This window comes from Trematomus bernacchii, unplaced genomic scaffold (assembly GCF_902827165.1).
Source record: "Trematomus bernacchii unplaced genomic scaffold, fTreBer1.1, whole genome shotgun sequence".
In the NCBI taxonomy this organism is placed as follows: domain Eukaryota; kingdom Metazoa; phylum Chordata; class Actinopteri; order Perciformes; family Nototheniidae; genus Trematomus; species Trematomus bernacchii.
Genome location: NW_022987638.1, coordinates 77501 through 95000, shown reverse-complemented (window position 1 = coordinate 95000; position 17500 = coordinate 77501). Strand labels below are relative to the sequence as shown.

The following is a 17500-nucleotide window of genomic DNA, read 5'->3' as shown; positions in this document are numbered from 1 at the left end:
TGTTATGTGTTATGTGTAACGTTGCTGCGTTCTTGGCCAGGTCAGCATTGAAAATGAGATTTTATCTCAATGTTTTTTATCTGGTTAAATAAAGGTTAAATAAAAAATAATAAATAAAAATAATAATTAATTATATTTATTCCGTTTGGATGTACGATTTTTGACTTTTGATTTTTAAAAACAGTGACAGGTTAGAAGAGGTGGAAGAAGTATTCCGATTATTTACCTAGGTAAAAATACGTGTTAGAAGTAAATGTCCTGCATTCAAAATTGTCAATTGCCCAAGTGAAAATTATTATCGTCTGAAAGTAAAATGAATCATTATGTTATTAGTATTAAATACATATAAGTATTTTTACAACTTATATTTAGAAATAAATGTGTTCATCCATTCAATGTGGCATCTGCTATAATGGAGTTAATGTATGATATTACTTATACAAGACATTATAATACATGATAATGTATAAGTTGATTTACTTCGATCTACTGTACTGTGTACACCACACCAATATTACAAAAAAATATACTGCATATTAAAGCAAACTATTGTAAAGGTAAAGGTATGAGTATAAAAAATAAAGAAGTGTAAACATTTACATCATTATTATGATTATTTAATATATAAAGACTATATTATTGAATTACAATTAAGATAATAAGATTAGATATACTTTATTTGATCTCAAATATTGATGTTTTTTCGTTATAGCAGCCTGTGAAAACCATAACAAATAAGTGATTAAATGCTACAGTATTCAGCAAACACAACTGCAGAGCTGCAAACATTGCAAACAAACTAAGGACCAAACTTCTACAACACCCAGTTGTCTTTGTGTATTTGTGAATGAAGCGCCATCTCATGGTTAAATCCTGAAATTGAACAAATAGGGAAATCTGGCAACGCCCTCTCAGGAAATAGTGGGAGGGCTTTAATCTCCCAGCCACTGGTAAACGCTGGGTTTTTAGTTGGAATCCGCTGGGTGGAGTCCTATCTGGAGTGCTACATCTGTATGTTGCAGCCTCTATCAAATAAAATAGTTAAGTAATATATTTTGGAATTACTATAAAACATGTCTTACGTGGTTGTCAAACATATGATATCATATTTTCAAAGGATCTTAAAGCTTGTCATTGTGTGCAGTGTGAGTCCAGATACAAACATCCATCAGCTGCAGCTCCACATATCTTTTCCCACTCAGACCATCCTATTACAGCTTCCAGCATTAAGCCGCACTTTCAGGCCAATTTAGTTGAGTAACTGGCCCCCATCACACTTTACTCTGCGGACAGGCTTTGGAGACTCCATTTAAAAAGAGAAGAAGTTCTCTTTAAAAATGGATATAAACCGAAGCTGAAAAAAGAAGCTGTGACAGAATTCCTCGCAGCAACACAACTGTGCTTTCATTTGCTTTTCTTCAGATAATTATAATATTCATATATATATATATATTATTACTACTAATGGCTGCTACTTAGTCCTTTCCACCAATAATCTGTATGTTAGTATGTAAATATATAATTCTATTTTACAACTGCAATCTGGCTGCTACCACACTTCATCCGACAATGTCACACTTATTTTATTTTATGAATACTGCTTACTTACTCATATTCCCTGAATGTGAACTGTAAATTGAAACCTTTTAAAAACTATGTGCATGCCTTTTCATTACATTACATTACATGTCATTTGTTAGACTTACATACATTCAGTACTGTGGGCAATCCCCACAGGAGCAATTTGGGGTGAAGTGTCTTGCCCAGGGACACAACGACATGCTGACTGCAGTGGGACTCAAACTTGCTACCCCCTGATTCCAAGTCCAGCACACTACCCACTGAGCCACAGCCTCCCGCTGTAAACTATTACAGCGGGAATAATCGGTTTGTTTTTGTATCAATCGGTTTGTTTTTGTGTTATCTAAATGTTTAATCTCTATCTATACTTTTGATTTAACAATGTAAATTTCCCCTCCATGGGCCGAATAAAGGGATTCTGATTGTGATCTTTTTTCATTCACTGTATTATAATCTTAGTTTCTGGCTCATGTTTAGATTACAAAGAGGTGTCAACCATGTCTCTTCTAAAATACGTGTTAACACTATTCAGCATGAACACTGCTTGTTTCCCTTCATAACGTCCTGCTGCTCATTGGCTGTAGTAGAGAGGTTACATGAATATACTGCCGGTTAGAGAGATTAAATCCGGATCCTTTTACGGACTCAAGGTCTTCTGAGTCAGTCATTGAAGAGATCCGTATCATACTAGTCCTTAGAGTCATAGTCACCAAGAGCGTATAAATCCTACCGGTGAAACAGGAGCACATAGTCTCCAACTTCAAATAAATTCAAATTTTAGAGCTACTAGTGAGGGCGGCAGTCCACTGTTTGTGTATTTGTCATTTCGAATTTGTCACTTGAGATTTGCATTTCACGAGCATATTAAACTAACATTACATTAACCTCCGCTACACAAACATGATCTAACAACGTTTGTCTCTTAATGCTTGTTTATTGCAGTATTTGGCTTCTTACACTTGACTGGGTGAAGTTGTCAAATGATCTGTGCACAGTATGCATCTACGTTATCACAAACAGAGCTGACACTCACTGAGTCTGAAAACCATGACAAGTCCGAAACCGTTTGCTGTTTCGCGCTGTGTGAAGTAATGCACTCATTCAGTCCGCTCACCGAGTCTGAGTCTGCTGTTGACTCGTGCATGATGAGTCTGGATCTCTGGATCTGCTACGGTTACGACTCAGAGTCCGCACAAGTCTGCTATGTTTTGCACAGTGAAGGAAATTCCCTTGATTCAGTCAGTCAGGATTTGCGAATCTGAGTCTGCTGTTGACTCGTGCATGATGAGTCTGGATCTGCTTTACAGTTACGGCTCTGAGTCCGCAAGAGTCTGCTATGTTTTGCACAGTGAGTCAGGATTTGCGAATCTGAGTCTGCTTTTGACTCGTGCATGGATCTCTGGATCTGGATCTCTGGATCTCTGGATCTGCTACGGTTACGGCTCTGAGTCCACACAAGTCTGCAGGAAGTTTCACTGATCCGCGTCCCCTCCCGAGCCAAACGATCACTTCTGGCAGCTATCCTACTTGCTAAAGGGTAGGCAGACGGACTGGGGTACGTTGTAATGTGATTTGACATGTTATAAAGAGAGTAGCGAGTGACGCAATTTATAGTTTTAATTTGTACGTCACACCAAGTGTGGGACTCAAAGGACTCGGGTTAATGGAGGGGGGAGACTCGTCACTCCCAGCTCATTACTAGGATCCGGGTTAATGATCTGGATGAATCAGGACTCACTAGGGGTGTAACGGTTCAAAGAATTCACGGTTCGGTATGTACCTCGGTTTGGGGGTCACGGTTCGGTACGGGTTCGGTACAACAAGAAAAAGCAAAAAAAAGTCCCAAATGCATAATTCCAGGTTTGTTTTTTATTTATTTTCCGTTTCAGTTTAAAAATAAGGAACTCTAATATTTTGAATAAAACAAACCACAAACAGTACCACACACACTCAGATGGCCATATTATCTATAATGGCTGATCAATCAATAAAAGCCGGGGTCCTCTACTATTGCATAAGGGCGCAGTATAGCCGTTGAAATATATATGCCAATAGCTTCCGTTATTTCTTTTGGTCTCTCGGCTTTCATGTCTATTGGCTTCTTAAAAACAGCGGGGATAAGCTGTTGAACTGCTGTTGTCTTTTGCCGGGCTCCGGTGATTGGCAAATCTGGCTGATGCCTTCTGATATGATTTAGCATGTTTGGCGTGTGTTACCTAATGGTAACACACGCCAAACATGCTTTGTTCGGCGTTGTTCGACAGCGGTGCATACCGCACCGCTGTCGAACAACGCCGACACACCGTCCTCCCTATCCACCACTCGTTACTCCATCGAACCTGAAATGTTCCCACACAGCTTAAAAGAAGCAGGTGGGTCTTCTAGCTCCTGTGTGTTATCTGAACTCGCAATAATACTAACTTTTCTTCTTCTTGTATTTTGTTCATTTTGTTGTGTTTTCTTCTTCTTCTTCATTTGTTGTTTAAGGGCGGCTGGCAAACAGCTTTTAGGCGCAATACCGCCCCCTGGATTATATATAGTGTAGTGGATACTGCCCTGAATGACAGACTTTTTTCCCACTCGTAAAAAAAAAGGCGTATTCGTCGTGTGACTGCATGCACCGAACCGTGACGTCCGAACCGTGACGGTACGGGACGAATACGGATACCGTTACACCCCTAGGACTCACCCATCTCTACTGCCGGTAGGACAGGACGCTGGCGGGGTTTGTTCGCCGCTTCTCGACCACTATCCTACTTTCAGTTCGTGTTTGAACATATTTGTTAGCTATATCTAACATCTGTTACTATTGGCTCCAACCGAATTGCTACTTTGTTCAACTAGTTTTCAGTTACCTGTTTGCTTTTTCCTGCTTACCGGTCCCTAGCCTGTTAGCCCGTTTGCTACCAGCCTCCAGCCGTTGGCCGTCAACAAACTCGTCAACTCCCTCCGCTACGGTGGGACATTTTCACAGACAGTCTCTCGGCTGTCCCAGTGCGGAAAGCCCTAGTAGCCCTACTGCTAGCCAACCTCCAGTCACCGGGGGGCTACATGCTAATGCTAGCATCGGACCGTTCTCCCTCCCCCCGATCAGGTGCCATGATGTGTGCTTTCCTGCTGTCTGACATTAATCCGCCCCAAAAGGTTTGTTGCAAGCAGCATCCTCCCCGGCCGACATGACTGTCATACTCTATCGCGGAACAACTCCAGCCAAAGCACATATCCACTCCACCATGCCCGACCATGATCTCCGCCATCAGTGAACATGGACTGCTACAACGACCTAAATACATTCACCGAAGCTCCGGACGCAAGTTGGTTTTCTCCCGGTCCGGTCATTCCATCTCATCCCCCTGGTCTGCTGCGTGCACTGACACCCCCCCCTCCACTTCGTCATCACAACAACCAACATGTGCCTGCCTACACCCCCTTCCCAAAGCACCCCAGCCTGTTCAAACTCAACCTCATCTCAAACTTGCTCTGTTTAACACCTGGGCTCTATCTCACTTCTCTTAACTTCAATCCTTGCGTCCCTCACTTGCATCTTTTCCTTGCGTCTTAGTCCCTCCCACCAGGGAAGCATGGAGAGATGCAAGGAAACCACGAGAAGGGAGAAGAAGCAGGGAAATTATTTTTTATTTTTTATAAATCTTTTTATTGGCTTTTTGACAGACATCACAATTACAACACAGTAGGTTCACACATAGAATAGTTATCTTATCGAGATTAATACACTGGAATAGTTCCTGTATCCAGCTGTCATGTGTGGGTGGAGAGACCCACTTAAGAAGAATGGAACGCCTGGCCAGCAGGGTTGTGAAGACGATGACCCGCTGGGTCGTGGTGGGCATGTTCTGTGTTGGAGGGACGCCGAACAGGGCAGTTAGGGGGTTAAGGGGTATGTGTGTGTGAAGGGCCTGTTCAAGGGTTTTAAAAATACTAGACCAGAAGGCATTCAGGCTGGGGCATGACCAAAACATATGTGTGTGATTGGCAGGAGATTGCTTGCATCTGTTACAGGCATCACTTATAGGAGGAAATATTTTGGCTAGTTTAGCGTTGGTAAAGTGAGCCCTGTGGAGCACCTTACACTGCATTAGACCGTGCCTAGCACAGATAGATGAGGTTTGCACCAAACGAAGAATGTCCCTCCAGTTACTGTCAGATATGTCTACACCCAGCTCACCCTCCCAGGACTCTTTTATAGATGTAGTAGAGGCTAGGTCAGGGGTCGGCATGCTTCTCTTTAAGCCCTCTACTCTGGCTCCCTTGAGCTTGGACAAAAATAAGAATGAAATCAAATAAAAATATTTGTAGGACTATTTATATTTTGTTGCACGGTTGAAAATGTTTCGTATCTTGTATTTTGAGGTGATAATGTGACACATACAAAAATAAACAAAACGGTTTTAATTAGGTCAACTAAAATATGCGTCACATCCTGCTACGGTCCCCCACCAGCGCCTTTTCTTACAGGTGAATAACCTGACCCCTGGCTCGATGAGCAAACTATGGATAAATCAAAGAAAAGAAAAGTATGGGAGGAACACAGAGGGTTTCATTCTGCGTGGTTAGAGTTATCTGCTGTCACAGCAAACGATGCTGGCTTACCGGTATGTTTGATATGTGGAGAGAAGTGGTCAAAGGTGCTGCAGCTTTACGTATCGAGGAGAAAAACGGAAGAGGAAGACAGCTGACGATCTCCAGTCATAATTCAATCAGTTAACTCTTTTTAGGGTGCAGCTATAGGTTTTATTTATTTCAAAGTGGGCCCATTTGAATTATATTCATTTTCTTCAAATGTGCAGAGGACTCCCCAAGTGCTGTTTAATTCATTTTAAAGTAGGCCTGTGTATTTTTTTTATTCTCCTTATAAGAGTTTTCTATAATGTAATAAATAATAAATGCAAAAAAACTGTAGTTTTTGTCTATGATATAACGATACAACTTTATAAGCTTTCAAGCTATCAAATATGTTTTGCGGCACGAGACAAAAATAATTGGTGGAAAAGGGGGAAAAATGGCTCTTGGTCAAAAAGGTTGCAGATACCTGGGCTAGGTCAAAGGAGGCAAGTTTTTCATAAATAGTAGATACCAGCCTTTTTTGATCAAGGGTGAGAAACTGGTCAATTCCTGACTCAGGGGGGGCGGTTGGGAAAATGGGGAAATTGCTTTTGAGCAAAATGCCTAATTTGGAAGAAGCGGAAAAGATGACTGTTTGGCAGGTGATATTTGGCTGACAGGGATGCAAAGTCAGAGAAAACCCCATCCTTGTATAGATTACTGATTGTGACAAGTCCGTTGGCAGCCCACATTCGGAAGGTGGGGTCCGAGCAGGATGGAGAGAATGAGTGAATGATTAAATGATTATTTAATATCGGAGCTTGGATTGAGGCTCTGTGTAGGCCATGTTGCCTTCTGAATTGAAGCCAAATCTTAATAGTACTGGTGACACGTAAAGTGAAGTTGTGTGTTGTCTTTGCTTGCCTTCGCTGCCCTGAGCTTTGGTCGCACAGTGATGATACTTATACCATTGGAATCTGTAGAATCTCAGCTTTCATGTGATATCTTGTTTGTGCAGATCCGATGAAGTATAACATATTGCTACCGTGAGTTATGTGCTAAGTGCGTTAGCACTCTTTCGCTTGGTGCTAATTCAGACGCTTGGCCTTAGAGTTGTGTTTCGTTTCGGTAAAAATGGTTCATATCGTCAGTTAGCTGAGTTTCTTCCTGTTAATAATATAAGTGGGTATGACACATTCATAGTTTGTTAAATGTTAAGAAGCCCTCAGACGCTGTTTCTTGCAAGATGTTCTTTATTTTATTTTATTTTATTTGCTTGTAAAACACTTTGAGCACCAGGAAAAGCACTATATAAATAACATGTATTATTATTATTATTATTATTATTATTATGAATATGTGTTGCTCAGTGCCTTTAAATGTGATAGTATATTTTCTCTCCAAACACATAATAAGTATGGTATTTTATAATGAATAAAAACAAAACTACACCTTCAATAGATTATCCTTCTCTGAGGCCCAGCCGAGGTAACTCTGATGACTTCCTTCCTGTCCCTGTGTGTTTGTGTTTGTGTGTGGGGGGGGGGTTTGACGATGAAAATTCCAATCTGCACATATTCTACATTCATCTGATGATGACAATAATGAAAAGTGGCACACCTCTGGTCCAGCCAACTAAATCACAGGTTGAAAAAAGATTGTGGCTTTGATTAAGACTAAAAGAGTGTTATTTTAACCACTTAAAGACATTATTAATAATGAATCTCTTATATCTGCACAGCTTTCCACTTGTTATACCAATACTGCACATATTTTATTTTAATATATTTTATTTTTATGGGTAAATCTTTATTTCATCTATATTCCATGTACATATTGCTATATTTCAATGTTATAATACATATATTTTTTAAATCCTTGTTTTATTCTATGGTCCTTTTCTTACACGCAAATCCTCATATGTGTAAACCTACCTGAGAATAAACCTGATTCTGATCCTGAATTGACCCCAACATTCACTGAGTGAGTGAGAGGCCTCAACAGAGCCAAACTATTATTTTAGAAGACAAATGAAAAAACAATGCCTTTAATCATTTAGCAAGTATGTTCACTAACAACAAATGTAACGGCTAAACTTGTGGAGCAGGTACACCTCTCTCATCTTACAAACTGGGGCATCAACCTCCCTCCATCTCAATACAACAATCCAATTAACACTAGAACCGCCAACGGGTACATTTTACCCGCAGCTGTTTCATGATTGTATGTAACTTCTTTTCAATAAAATATTCAAGTCTCCCAGTCCGTGACTTTTCCTGAAAGTCTGTTATGTAGCACGCTCTGTTGTCAAATTGTCAATATGAAGTCAGATTGAAAAAATGGCCCTAAAAATGGCCATTTATACCCATCAGCGCCAGCGGGTAATATTTACCTTATAGAAAATGCAGTGATTTTCACACTATTGATCTCGCGCGAAAACATAAACATGACGTGTTGCTATAGCAACGCCTGTTGTTTACTGCGGTTCCTTATAGATAGAGAGATATATAGATAGAGAGATAGAGAGAGAGATAGTTATAGATAGATAGAGAGAGAGAGAGAGAGAGAGAGAGAGAGAGAGAGAGAGAGAGAGATAGATAGTTATAGATAGATAGAGAGAGAGAGAGAGAGAGAGAGAGAGAGATAGAGAGATAGATAGTTATAGATAGATAGATAGAGAGAGAGATAGAGAGATAGATAGTTATAGATAGATAGATAGAGAGAGAGATAGAGAGACACATAACTCACGGTAGCGATCTTTTATACTTCATGCAATCTGCATGAAGTATAAAAATATGAAAAGCTGAGAGTCCACAGATTCTATTGGTATAATAGAATGTGTGATCAAAACTCACTGTTAACCCTGTGTTCTAGTATGATAAATAAAAGAACATTGTACCTTGAAAATCAATGCATTCTAATAGCGGGTACATTTGACCCGTTGGCGGTTTTAGGTATACAGCGACCCCTGGTGGTTCTAGTGTTAAACACAGCAAACATCTCATTCTTCCTCCCAGGGAGTCGTTCAGGCCTGGATAAACACACAAACAAGAGCAACACTGAACATCAAACGCCATCGCACACAACTCGCGTTTTCTCCTCCTTGAGAGAGGCGGGGAGGGGGTTGGCTCTGAGGCTGTGTGTTGGCCCCCCCGGGGGGGTCACAGGATGAGGGGGGGTTATCTGGAAGTCAAGCTGAGCGTCGCCGCAGGCTTGCTATTTCTGAGCAAAAGGTTTCTACTAGCTGAAAATCAATGTTAATCTGAGGCCACCTGGGCGTGTAAACAGAACCATAATGGAAGTATACACACACACACACACACACACACACACACACACACACACACACACACACACACACACACACACACACACACACACACACACACACACACACCACACACACACACACACACACACACACACACACACACACACAGAGGTGATACACACCTACAGAAAGAAGGAGCACACAACATAGACTCCTCCACACACATACTGTCCAGAGCTGATATGACCTATAGGAGAGTTTTGTTTCCTGCTCACACTGCTGCAGGTGATCAGAGAGAGATGAGGGGATGAGAGGGAGAGAGAGAGATAAGGGAAAGACACAGACACACAGTAAAGAAAAGAAGACAAAGAGGGTCTCCTGGCTTCCTTCCTTTGTTTCAACTCGACACCTTAATCAGTTCTAACGCGTTATCTTTACTTTATTAGTTTTACTTACAGTTTTGATTAATTGTTTGCCTTCCGATGATATGTTAATATTCTGTGACTTGCGTTTAATCAAAATAAAATAATCATCTTGTCATACATTCAACAGGGAAATAGGCCTTTTAAAATAGTCAAACTAATCAAAACAAAAGAGGAAAAACTCAAATAAGATAACTATCAAATTAGCTCGTCTCTCTCTCTTTCTTTGTGTAGGCTTATATCACTTTAATGTTAACTTAACGATTCAAACTGTGTCTCAGCGGCGTCTTCCACACAGGATGCCCATCTCTGCGTCTCTATAGAGGCTGGCGCTGTGGGAAATGTAGTCTTTTATACTTCTTTGCCTACAGAGGTCAGGATAGGTGACAATATTTGGCCTTTTTTACAAAAACTAAAGACTGGCTCTTACAAAGGTAATAAAGAAATATCTTTAGAAGGATTGCGCTATCCCTCTAAGGTTTTATTTTCTACCCTCACTGTGGAACAATAACTTACTAATATACTTTAAGCTGGGATTCATGGAAATATAAACAGTACAACAACCTGGGACAACACAATGTACTGGATCGCCCCAGGTTTCTTAAATGAATTTAAAGAGAATGAAATACATATTCATAAGAAAGTCGTTTTGAGTCTGATTGACTGGTATTTGGTGTCAAAGCTCAGTAATTGGCTAACAGAATCCTCAAGCTCTGATTGGTTAATTGCTTCTCCAACATACGTTCAGAGGACTGCTTTCATCTGTAACTAAAGTATCAGAGAGATGGACTTTCACCATGATGCTAATAATTAATAAAATAAATAAAACATAATAGTTACATAATAGATGAAAATAAATAGAGAGAGGTAAGGATATCCTCTGTGCACCGTGACTATTTGATCAAGTGATGTTTGTCACAATGTTTCAGTAGGAAGTTGTGCAGACTGCCATCATGGAGCCTGAAGCAGAGCTCAAATATTCCAAAGACATCTGAGGAGAGTCTGATGGTCATGGGAACGGCTTGGTTTGTCAAATACTGTGGCTGTCTAACAGAAAGAGAGAGGGAGTGGCGGACAGACAGGTAACAGAGGGAGAGACAGCAGAGGGGGGGGGGGGGGAGTGCAGATCACATCCAACCCCCGGCTAATGTCAAGGCCAGTTACAGTACACTGCCTCAGGAACACACGCGCACATCCACCCACCCACACACACACACACACACACACACACACACACACACACACACACACACACACACACACACACACACACACACACACACACACACACACACACACACACACACACACACACACAGCAGCCCGAGGCTATCACATTTAGCTTCCCTGAATAAAATATGAAACAAAGTGCAGCCTCGGAGCTTAAACAAAGAGTCTGACAAACAGCAAACAAAGTGCGGCTTCAGGAATTGACACTGAATTTAAGAAGAAAATACAGTTTTGTGGTCAATAGGGGTGAACCACATGTATTCACTTGTTTTTCCCTAAGCAGAGGAGTGAGGCCAGGCTTTTAATACTTCATGGAACGAGCAGGACATATGAAATAGCAATGTGGGCATGTTTAGGAAGGGGGGGTTCCGTCAAAATTGATAGTAAAATTGATAGTAAAGACATAAATAAATAAGAATGTAATACTTATACATGATCAAACCAAAAGGGAGAATGAACAAATCAGTGCATGGCTGTGGTTTCTACCTCGCACACAGAAGGCAAAAAGGAAACTGTGTAATTCTCAAAGCTTTTCAAAAGGTGAAACACTGCCTCGCTGCTCCTGGGCTGTTTTTGAATACTTAAATGAGATAATATGTATACATTTGGCACAAAATTAGCCCCTTTGTGAATACGTCTCATTGCTAAACCAAGCCCATTCATATGATCAGTGCTAAGAGTTACAGTAAAATATGAAAGTGCTTTATATCGGGTCTGCTCAATTAGTTTTGAGAGGCAGTGACAGAATGCAATCACTGTTGGTTCTTGAAAAAATAAAATAAATTATAGAAATGAATAAACAAATTATGTTTTACTGTCCCAAATCTTATGCTTCCATTTTTCCCTTTCCTCTGTATTTGTGGGTTGGATAGAAAGGACACTCTCCACATCTCAACCCACGCACGGCCTCAAGCACACAAACGTTCCTCTGCCACATGAGAAATTGCAATCAGATGAAAAATATGAGAAACTGTACTCAGCTGCAAAGTGTTATGGTGTGTTTGTGCTGTAATATCATAATGACACATGTCTGTAAGATCCCTTTCTTACATCCCTGTCTCAGCAGATGTTTGTTAATTATGATATCAAATGTTACATGAGTCTAAAGGAAAGAACAATTCAACACTTTAGTCGACAGCATGATGAATTATCACAATCCTCTCTTGAATCATTCTGCTGATGTTTTTTCATTTCATGTCTCATCACGTTATTTGTATGTAACGATATGTCTCTTTATACCATGATTTTCCAGGTTGCATCTATCGTTTTTCCAACTCAGTTTAGATTAAACCAAGCCCACTTCTGCATCAACTAAGCTCCGCACGACTCTGTCCCCATGGTAACAATGCTGAGCTTATATCATTTCTACTCTAGCTTGGGGAAAAACCCGATATGGGCTGTTTTTTAGAACACAAAGAATTAGCTAACCACCTCTCTCCTAGTACCGGCCCCTCACCTCCTCCTTCCTTCGCTTAGAGACAACTTGACTGGGGGGTGAGCGGCTGAATGCAGTCCTGGGCAAGCATAATATTTAATATAACCTGACTGTGTTGGAATCTACTCAAACACTGAAAAAAAAAAAAAGGAAGAAGGCTACATATTGTTTGCAAGTTTATTACCAATAAATCCATGGTGAATTAATATAAAAATATTAACTAACATTAACTAGCCCTGCATAACTGTGATCTTCTTTCATATAAAAGAAGAGCTCTTTCCATCAATGTACTTTGAAAAATATATATTTTGTGATGAAAACGCCAACGGTGACACTGACGCTGTGTCGATGCTTTCGTCATTCGGAAGCCGGTTTGGTCAAATCTAAACTGGGTCGGGGGACCGAAAGACGCTGCCAGGCTGTGTAACTTCACGTAGAAAGAGGCGTGGGTTTAAGAAAGCGTGTTGTGTCTTTATGTCTGTTTGTGATCAGATGTACTCACTCGACTGCGGCAGCATGGAGGTGTACACTTTTGGGTCGATGGTCCCCATGGGGGGTGGCAGCAGTGGGTTGGTGAAGCTCCGGAGGGGGTGGGTGGGCCGCACGCAGGCTGTGGGGATGGTCCGCCCACTTCCTGTCTGGACCTCCTCTGGGGCGGCAGCAGCAGGGGCCCCTGGGATGGCAACGACCCCAGGAACATGGTCCCCGGGCAGGGCAGAGGACCCGGGGAGGAGTGGAGCCACCGGCTGGGGGGGGGGGCTGCTGCTGGAGCAGAGGGTTGGTGGAGGCCTCTGCAGTCATGGCTGAGGAAGAGGAAGGAGAAAAAAAGAGGATGAAAGAGATGAGGGATGTCAGAGATGGATATTGGGATGGGAGGAAGGAAAGAAGGAAAGACAGAAAAACACTTAATATATTTGAAAAATACAACTTCAAGCGTTGAGCCTGCATATCGCTTCTTTGTGTGTCTTGAAAAGCACTATATAAACTAGAGAATGCAATTCCTGAAGAAATTGCTAGTGGGAATGCTTTATGCTGAAAAGCTGACGCTAAACTGCTATGCTGAAATGTAATGTGTAAGAAGAAAGTGAAGAATTTAGATTGAAATGATACATGAACACTGGGGGCTTGAATGTGTGATGAGTGAAGAAAAGAAAGTAAAAAGGCTTGGAAAAGCAGCAGAATATTTGAACTGCAAACTTTTGAACTAACTTGATGGTGAATGATCTGTCGCCATGCCAACGGCATTTGATGACATCCCATAATAAGCTTAGATGCGTTGATGGCTGCATCGTTACCAAACCTGTGAAGTTTTGGGCCGTTTGGAGCATTTTCACTGAAGTTATGAGAAAACCGTGTTTAATGGCGGGCATTGTGTTGCCATGGCAACGGCATGTCCCGTAGATGTCTTCACGGCTGGACTGTTAGCACACATGTGAAGTTTGAGCACTTCTTGAACATTTTCATAGGAGTTATAGCGACATCGTCTTTTATGGCGAGGGATGCGTTTCCATGGAAACGGCATATGGTGAGATCTCAGATTATATTTGAGCTAACGAGGTGTGCAGAGATCAAAGGTTTGCATTGATCTGAATGAGAGATGAACCTCTTACATGTGAACGTTTTGTGGAAGAACGATAACAGATATCTGTGAAATTTCAAAACGTGAAGCATGGAAAGGAAGTTGAGTATCTGAAGTGTAAGTTTTGTGTACTTTCGGGTTAATAATGTGGCCTTTTTGGCAGTTTAACTAAAGGTGTGCGGCTGCTGCTGTGAGGAAATATCAGCCTGAAATTACAATGGGCTTTAATGGAGACATGTTGAACGTTTTTGTCACTTCATGCCCTCAAGAGGCATTTTGTTTAATTATTTAAAGCTCACACTCCCTGTCAGAACAAAGCAGTGTGTCCTAATTGTACATAATGCATGCAACAGTAAACACTTTGTAAGGGCAGCTGCAGGATGTACTGAAAGGAAAAAGGAAAAGCATGCGATTTGAAAACAGACTCTGTTTTTTAAAGTGTTGTTTCTCTATGCCACCAAAATAAATATAATGTGTTGTCTTGTGACTGAAAGGCCTATGGATATTTTAAATGGTATATTCCTCAACTTTATTCAAATATCAATCGTATCCACAAACATGAGAGAACCCTGAGTTCTGCGGTTGTATTCTTTTACTTTCAAGTCTCTCGCTGTTCTTTCTGTACTTCTATGTAGACTGAATGTGTTCACAGGTGAAATCCCAATTGTTCTTGTCAGAGTTACATTTAAAGAAAGTGTAACAAGAAGAGCTTCCTGCTAAAGAGAAGAGAAACACTCCCAGACTGTGCAGTAACACGCTCAGATGTGACATGAAGATGAAACTCCTGGTGTAGCTCCAGTCAGCCGGATCACAGCCAACATGGCAGAGCAGACAAATGTGACTACATGTAGTCCCTGTGAGTTCATTAACCACAGAAGAAGAGGAGAGCTGCTCCCCATGGGAGAGGAACGACAAAGAGCAAAGAGGAAAGGCAAATCTCAAGTGAGCCCAAAGGAAAGAGGAACAAGAACTCTGATCTAGGACGTTCGGCAGCCAAAGAAAAATCTCAAGGAATTACACTTTTAGAGTTTTCATCACGGAAGAGAGCTCTTTTTTCTAATCTTTCAAGCATATGCAGCTATGAAAACCAGTATACCTTTCAATTGAAATCCAGACTGACACATTGTGGATCGTTGGATCTGACACCCCTATCAGCAGCACATCATTTGTCAGTGCCTTTCACACATGCATTGTCTCTAAGGTACAATGTGTTAAGCATGGCGGTATGGTCCAAAGAAACAGGGGGCAGTATCCTATCTACTGTAATACTGCCTCCATACAACGTAGTCATCAGTCATTGGAAACATGTTTAGCACACACCAACAGCTGCCTCTCAGGCTCACTTCAGTAGATATCTCTGGAGCATCAACACTGTAACCTCTGTTGATTATGTACAAAAACCGTTTAAACCTAAATTCGAGCCAGTCACACATTTCTGGCTTAATGTTTGGTTACATTTAGAAATGATATGGTGTCAAAGAAAGAACATGGTCAGTGTTAGGCAAAGTGCTCTGTCAGTAGGATGAGCAGTTGAGAGTTAGCAGAACTAGCCTTCTAACTGTTGCAACAGCAGTCCCAAAGGAACACTGAGTTAGTTTACATACATGTCCGTGTGCAGTACCTCCTACTCATTGGGACACACGCTACTAGTTAGTCTCAGATCACTAAACCACAGAGATCAAAACAAAACATCTCCTACATCAACATACTTCTTTGACTTTTGTGAAAAAGTCACTCCTATCAACCCCTAAACTTCTGAGTGGACTGGGAATGGACACTTCACTAGTAATGGTGGTTAGGGCAGACTTTCACCAATACATCTGTCAACATGGGCATGAAGAATGTGGCTCTCTGAAATGGCCTTTTAGTCTGATCACTACAATGCAAAGGCTTACATACTACAATTGAATCAGCACATTAGCAAAGACATATCACAGTTATCGGACTCTCCAAGGATCAGAGGATGGATACACTTCAGAACGAAGGAAAGAATTTCTCTTTGAAAAACAACGACAGACTAAAGAAGAATCAGAGGAAAAAAGGGAACACTTCAAGCAGGAAGTGTAATAAACACAGACGAGTTGTTTGTTTTGCTGAAGCAACAGTGAAATGAGCCCTCGCTCTTTCTCATTAAGAAGACAAAGAAATAATGATCTATCTCTGGGATCATATCTGCCTCCTCTCAGTCTAATCACCTTCACATTTAAACGAGTGGAGTTCACGGTCTCATTGTCTGTGTCCCTGCTAAGTTGGTTTGTTTACTTATTCATATTTAAAGTATATTATTAGTGTGTGCTAATTATTATTATTATGTGTCCCTCATTAACTGTTGTATGTATCGTACACAATTTGTCCAGTTTGATTTTTTTCACCACTTCAAATAATAAAGTTTATTTTATTGATAAAGATGCCAGAGCCCTTCAAGTTTACAGCTTTATTTACAGCAGCACGTTTGTCCTCCAGCCGCAGAAATCTATCATCTAAATATATTTTCAGAGGATTCAGTTTAAGTTTTTCATTGCAACGCTTTTCACTTTTTCCTCAAATTCATTCACCATTTCTCTCCAGACTCTTTGATGCCATCCACAGCAATATAATGTCATCTGTCAACGTCAATGTCAATGGACCGTCCCTTCATAACGTGAAGCTTTTTACTCTTGTTCAAACTTCTGTAGAAGTCTTTTTTCTGTTCCAACAATTCACACACTTGTGGACCTAATCCTCAGTGGAGTTGTTTGAACCTGTGGGTGGGCATGGTTTTTGTCCTCAGCCTTATAGGCCTACTGGGCCAAAGGAGCAGCGGGACAGAGCTAGACATGTCCACTAGATAATAAGAATGTCCACGATTCAGCTGTACAGTGTAAGATCACATATAGACAACAGCAGGCTCCCCATTCCACCCCCCAGGGGTCAATGATTGAAATGACCCTGCTGAATTCCAGGTGACTTGTTCAAAAGATGTAGCCCTTGGAAAGCCTGTACATGGTTTTGCCTGAAAAATGGGGCGGGAAAATGGGGCGTCGAATCAGGGGGTTAGTAGTTCAATCCCACCCTCAAAATGTCAAGTGTCCTTGGGCAAGATACTCGACCCCAAATTGCTCCTGTAGGCATCACTGGATTGAAGTGTATGAGAGTCGCTTTGGGTAAAAGCATCAGCTAACTAACATGTAGTGAATACAAATCCTGCCAAAAAGCCTTTGAAATATTGTGTTTTATACGAAAATGATATTAGTGCTGAAGGTCTCTCTGTTGTAACTGACACCCACCTGGTGTGTATCCTCGGTCCACGGTCAGGCTGGGGAAGGGCATGGGTCTCAGGCTGAACTTATTGTGTGTGAAGCCACAGGAGGGGGACGGCAGGATGCCCGGGTACTGAGAGGAGTCCAGGGCCGGCACCGGGATGGCACTGACCACCGCTG

At 41.3% G+C, this 17500-nt stretch overlaps 1 protein-coding gene across 1 annotated transcript in view; it reads right to left on the bottom strand.

Annotated features, from left to right (window-relative positions):
* The window catches only part of LOC117484747 (netrin receptor DCC-like), a gene marked incomplete at its 5' end in the record, with an annotated part of 117971 nt that overhangs the window by 26086 nt on the left and 74385 nt on the right, over positions 1-17500 (bottom strand). The window contains 3 exon segments of the mRNA XM_034133164.1: positions 13005-13260; positions 13262-13305; positions 17348-17497. Of these exon segments, the coding sequence (XP_033989055.1) occupies positions 13005-13260; positions 13262-13305; positions 17348-17497 (450 nt within the window).